Source organism: Nicotiana sylvestris, chromosome 6, assembly GCF_000393655.2.
Source record: "Nicotiana sylvestris chromosome 6, ASM39365v2, whole genome shotgun sequence".
Lineage (NCBI taxonomy): Eukaryota > Viridiplantae > Streptophyta > Magnoliopsida > Solanales > Solanaceae > Nicotiana > Nicotiana sylvestris.
The window spans coordinates 195117965-195124526 of record NC_091062.1 but is presented as its reverse complement, the minus strand read 5'-3'; the positions used below and the strand labels follow the sequence as shown (position 1 = coordinate 195124526).

General features: G+C 37.1%; 1 protein-coding gene across 2 annotated transcripts; it reads left to right on the top strand.

Annotated features, from left to right (window-relative positions):
- Positions 1–2727: 2727 nt before the first annotated feature.
- LOC104247505 (uncharacterized) lies at positions 2728–5991 on the top strand. 2 transcript variants are annotated; one of them, XM_009803546.2, is made up of 3 exons: positions 2728–2968; positions 3841–3991; positions 4176–5991. In XM_009803546.2, exons 2-3 carry the CDS (start codon positions 3847–3849, stop codon positions 5645–5647), a joined length of 1617 nt encoding a protein of 538 aa, XP_009801848.1. In that variant the 5' UTR covers positions 2728–2968; positions 3841–3846; the 3' UTR covers positions 5648–5991. The 2 variants fall into 2 exon arrangements, with proteins under 2 accessions (XP_009801848.1, XP_009801847.1); XM_009803545.2 differs by having other exon boundaries at positions 2729–3412.
- The last annotated feature ends 571 nt before the right edge of the window (positions 5992–6562 follow it).

Sequence of the window (6562 nt, the reverse complement as noted above, 5' to 3'; positions counted from 1 at the left end):
TGGTGTAGTAACTCCGTCTAAGTTAAAAATCAAACGAATAGACCATTTCGGAACTTGTAAGAATATTGTTTAGTTAAATAATATTGGTTAATTCCAGCATGTAATTGGTTTAGGATTAAAATTAGATTGCTAAGTTTTTTTTTAATTTGACAAACTGAGAACATGTCTAGTATAATGTAACTAGTTAATAATACGTGAATAAGACGGCCCAGGTTTAGTTTTATGCTATACACGTTGGTCCTGGGCCCGCATTGGCAACGGACCGCCCTGCTTACATCATTTTCAGAATTTATGAATCATATCTGAAACTCAACTATAACAACTCAAGCATGTAAATAAATTAAGACCTTTTCTCTTTCATTTTGTAGAGACAATTTTAATAGAAAAATGTAGGCACTTTAGGATTATCCTGTTAAAATAAATGAGATGAGTCTCGCCCAATAAAATGCACAAATTGTGGGGCCCTCGATAAATGTTTAATTAAAATTACTTAGACTTCGGGATGAGCCGTTTAGCAAAATTCCACGGCCTTACCCAGAAATAATAATACGATAATTGCTTCAGGTGCGCATTTTAATAATCTTACCTTCTTAAATTCGGGTGCGCATTTATGTGACCCAAATCCAAATCTCAACGGAGTCGGAATGTATTAACAACCACGGGCGCATTGATTGTGACGTGGTTCGAAATGCATTTTCACGACGTTGTAATTCCATAAAAAATAAATAATAATAAAAGCGGTTTAAATCTAATAAAAGCACACAAGTTATAACATGTATTTAAAATCAGATATTTAGCCATTATAACAATTTAAGAGACCGTGTTAGAACCACGGGATCCGGGGGTGCCTAACACCTTCCCTCGGGTCAACAGAATTCCTTACTTAGAATTTCTGGTTCGCAGACTTCATTTGGAAAGTCGAACATTTTCCTCGAATTGGGATTCAAGATAAACCGGTGACTTGGGACACCAAAAGCCAAACCTTTCCCAAGTGGCGACTCTAAATTAAATAAATAATCTCATTTCGAATATTGTCACTTAAATTGGAAAAAACTCTCTCGCGCATTTTACCCTTCGGGGCGGGAGCGCAAAAAGGAGGTGTGACAGTGCTCGATTCTGATTTTGGAGCTATGCTATCGCATCTTGCTGAGTTTGCAACGTTTCAAATATCATTTGAAGGCTAATCCCGCCTTCTTCACCACTTTGCGTTCTGATCGGCTGCCTGGGAGTCTCTGCGGATGCTATTTTCAGGGTCAGCGCCTAAGTTTCCATGAATCGCAACACGAGAATTGACATCGACTGGATCTACGCCTTATGGCCCATCAGGGTTGATTGGAGGTTCTCCATTTTCCGAGACGACTATGTGCTCGTTCTTGCCATGAAGACCAAGGCCGATATCTGTGTGAGTGGGCACTCCTTGAGAGTTTGATATGTTGATTCTTGAAATCTAAGACACTTACGAGAACAAGTGTAAAAGCAGTGTGTGTTATGAGGATTAATACTAGGCAATCACTATTACCATTAGCCCCACGGTGAGCGCCAAGCTATTTACCCTAAAAATTGGATAACAATTAAACTTATAATGTGGCTTTAAGGATATATTATTTTACCTAATACCAATTGATAAACGTAAAGATAAGTGATACAAATTGACAATAATATAAAGCAAACCAACATTTGGACAGAGATCTCGAGCTCGGACACCCTCGAGCTAGTTATGCAAGAACAGTTAAAATGCAACGAGCTGATAAACAAGAGAATGTTAACTAAAGAGATAATATTATATTGTTTTTATCTGTGTGAATGTAAGGTGTCTACAAATGATGAGGACTCCACTTTATATAGTAGAGGAGTCCTAGTTATGGTATAACTCTAATTATAGAAGTAAATCCCATGATTAGCCTAAACAATCGCACTTGATCTAATCTGTTCTAGAATTTCCGCCGTGAACTTCGACCGGTTAATATTTTGCCTTTCCGTTATTGCGCTTCGTTCGAAGTCTGTCATATATGGTCTCGATCGTTGTTGGTCTCGATCTCGATGAGTACCTCGATTTTTGAGCTTGATACTTTATCTTTGTGCTATGACCTGACTCATTACGAGATTGACCCTGGACGTAATGCCCTGGTCTTCGATTAAATGGCAAAATCGGACAAGTTCCTATTTTATCCGTATACTGACATCAATACCCAGATTGTTTTATTATTATCATTGTTAGAAATAATGTTCATCAAACTAGTGACATCATAAAACAAATAGATATGATATGTTTTAAAATTATCATAGGATCCGTGATATTTAAAACATTGACTATGTATCATAAAAAAATTTAAACGCATTGACTTCATGAAACACGTGGTATATGTTTACTATTACACTATATTCGTAAAATAAAACATTTTCACTTGAGAAAGGAAAAAGATAAGGAAAAAAATTGAATTAGATATAGTAATATGTCAAAAAATTACATTGTTACATTGTTTAACCAATTATAGTAGATTAAATATTAATTTTATCGAATCATTAATTAAATTATTTATAATTAGATCATAAGTAATCTGATTATATAAAAATTTTTAGTACATGACACGTATGTCTCTTTATAACACTTGACCAACTGAGTTTCCAACTCTTTAGCCCACAGATAAACACCTAGTGGTGCAGCCATTATTGATTTATTTCCAAAGGTAGGGGCATTTGGCGTAATTACCTGTAATTACGGAGTCCTTTTTGACCACCCGCTTTACTATTTCGGGGCACCCCAATAACAGATTTCCCTTGACCCACCTTTACCCTTTTTTCTCGTCAACAAATTTTTTCCCCAATTCTAATTTCTTTTTCTCTCCCTCGAATCGACCTCGATTTTTCTTCTCGACGATAAAATCAACCCCCGATCCTTCTAATTCGTTTCATTCTCTATCGATTGATAACTTTTTTGGCTCTAGCCGTGTGGAAATCGAATCCCGAGGTTAGGGTTTCAGATCTATCGTTTTTTCACCAGATCTGTTCGATTCTGTCGTAGGATTCGTGAAATTAAGCTTTTTTCTATCTCAATTTTGTTAGTATCCCTTCATTTCTCTCGCCTTTGTAAAAGAAAAAAAAAAAGGATTGATTTTTTCATATTAATAGTTTGGGATTTTGGGGATTTTTTGTTTAATCCGTTTTTCTTATGCTCAATCGCATCAATTTCTGGTTGATTTGATCTTTTGATTTTTTTAAAGCCTCGAATCTAAATTTGGGGATCTAGGGTTAGGTTTTTTTTCTTCTTCCTAAAGTTGTAATTAATCATTTTCGCTCACAATTCCAGAAGAAAAAAAATATTTCATCGGAATTTCTGATTCCGATTGTCAATTGATCCTAATTAGCTCGAACCAAAAGATCTTTTGCTCGATTTTACGAAGACTTCTCCCAGGTACTAAAACCGTCATCTTTTCCGATAATTTTGGCTTTATTGAACCTGAAAAATCTGATTTTTATTAAAAATTTTGTTCATTCAATTAAAAAAATTTAGTTTTTTAAATATTTCGAATTCTATTGTCTAGTACTATCAAACTCTCTGAGCCACTCCATTTTCACTGTACACGTGCCACGTGTCACTACTTAAAAAACTTAAAAACAAATGATTACTGACCCTTTACCTGTCGAGGGTCAATGGTACCGACTAAATTCTTTGCTCAAAACATAGTGGGGTCTTATGTCTATCATTTACTCTCTTTTATTGATAGTTTAGTTTTGGTTGTTCTTACATATAAATATAATATATTTAGTATACATGCAGTAGTTTTGTTAGTGACGTTCTGTATCCTTTTAACACCTCTTCAACTTAACTTCCTCTTGCAGTTAAACATGGTGCAGAAAAGACCATTTGGTGAAGAAGAATTGTATGAAGTTTCATCGAAGCAACCGAGACATGTAGAACCAAGTAGACAGCTAGTTTCCTTTTTGGAATTTCCATGTGAATCAGTGGCTCCTCCTAAGTGTTACACTTCAGGTTAGGAAGAGATTATTATCCTATCAAAATTCCGAAATGCTTTGCATTGTCTTAGCTGCTTTGTGAGTAATTGTTGGAATGCTTTTATTTACAAGATTGCTCTTTTAGCAACAAGTTTGGATGTGAATGAATTTTTGGGTTCATTATTCTTGGATGAGCTTAATATCTATATGCTCTTTGGTAGGTGGAGAAGATGACAAAGCTGCCACTGACAAGAGACCTGGTAGTGGCAATGTGGCTGAAGTCCATATTTCTACTGAGAAAGGAACTGAGATGAGCTTTCATGGCTCTGCTTCGAACTCTTCCTGGGCCACTAGTAGCACCAGCGAAGAAGACATCAGGTCCGAGGCACCTTTTCACATATTGACAGCCTCTGAGTGTTACAATATTGATCCTCAATTCAGAGTTGTTATTCATCCAAGGGAGGTCTATGCCTCTCTTTTGAGCAATTCTCCACGAAAGTTGGTCCCCATTGGACCAGATTTCCAAGCTGAATTACCAGAATGGGGTGCATATGATAGTAAGAATAAATCCATCAAGGAGTGCACGAATGAAAGCCTGAATCTTCCATCTCAAGATCTAGAATCAGATATTGTGGATCATTGTGATGAAGAGAGTAAACTTGCTGGTACTTGTATCATTCCAATGCCTAAACCAGAGCTACCTGCAGACCATGAGGGGAACGTGGGAGCAGGAAAAATTGAGTGCTCCTGTGAAGATGCAGGTTCCTTCGGATGTGTTCGACTGCATATCATAGAAGCAAGGTTGAAGCTTAAGGAAGCCCTTGGTGAGGAAACATTTGTTAGGTTGGGTTTTTATGATATGGGAGAGTTAGTGGCAGAGAAATGGCGTGAAGAGGAAGAGGAATTATTTCACGAGGTTGTATTTTCCAATCCTGCTTCACTAGGCAGGAATTTCTGGAACCAACTTGCTGTTGAATTTCCTTCATGGAGCAAGAGAGAACTCGTTAGCTATTATTTTAATGTCTTTATGTTGCGGAAACGTGCCAAGCAGAACAGGTTTGACCCATTAAATATAGACAGTGATAATGATGAATGGCAGGAGATCGATGACGATGTTGTTGCTGCCGAAGCTAAAATGACGGATGAGGATGAGGATTCCGTGGTTGAATCACCAGTATACCAAAATTATCCTGGTAGCTATGAGATATATGAGAATGATAAAAAAGCATATGATGAGGAAGCTGGTGGTGCAGCCTTGGAAGATTATAGGACTATAGATTTTGGCGGGAGGAATGTCTTGAGTGATGAGTTAGAAGCGTGTCCTGATAGGTTGATTGATAGTAACAACAGTTCTGGACACAATATTCAGCCTCTAGAAAGACATTCAAATGAAATAGGTGACCATGATGTACAAGATAACTCTTGTACCACTGATGCAGCTGGGCTTGGTTCAGAAGCACCACAAGGAAAGACTGACAATTCTAATCACTGGGCAAGTAATTTTGCTGGTGTTGGAAGTGGCAGTGGGCATGATTTTGTGATGGGGCCATCTAATGGTAAGGAATGGGACATTGGGTACTTAAGCTGTGCTAAAAATAAAGTTGACCTTTTACCAACCTGCACTATGATTGAGGAAGTCTTTGGAGATGGAGCCTGGAGTTCCAAGAACAGAGATGGTCATGGTTTAGGCTAAGCTTTGACATATTCACCCACTGTTGCCAACCTGCACCGGTTTTTTTTGCAGTTGCATCATCCTGAGAATGCTTCTTATGGAGAGTGGAGTCCAGTTTTTCTTGTATATTGTAAGAAATGATTATGCAAGGGGGGTGTACATCAGCTGATTTATACGTGGCTGTTATCAAATTATTTTGTTGCCATTGTTTCATATTGAAACACACCAATTTTAGACTTTCAACCTTGCTTTGGGGTGGCTGTAGCAAGTTTTTTTCAGGTAGGCGCTTAGTATTTATTTATGTAAAGTTTTATGGCTGAGTTGAGCCATATTTGGAGAAGTGGAAAAAGAAATCTTTTAAATTCTGATATGTGCCAAATGTTGATTATTCTTTTGTATAACCATGACAAAAAAGAAGTTTTAAAATGTACCCTGCTGTCATCTAACTATACATCAAAGGCTTTTCTTCTGGTTCTAGTTCTGAAAGTGGTGGTTTGTACTCTGTCTTCAGTGACTAGTGCAGCTTTCCCCATTACCAGTTTTCTTGATGGTCAACTACCTCTCCCTTCGGTAATTACCATGAAAACATTAAGATTGCCTAATGAATTTTGAATAACTTTATTCCAAGGGTAACTATGATATTATCATGATGAGATCTATTTTCAGACTAGCAAAATATTGTTTCACCTGCACATGATGTGAGAAGTTTTGTCCTGAAAAGAGCCATCATCTCTTTCCAATGCAGGATAAGAGTCATGTATGGTATCAACCTACTTCGACTCTGCTCTTTTTCCTGAAAAAGCAATAATAGAAGGAGAAAAAGGACATTGCTTAGACATGAAAAAGCAATTAACATATCATACTAAGTACATAAAAACTACATTTTATTCTGGCACCCCACATGACTATTAGATAGTAAAGGAGGAAGTAGCTAGT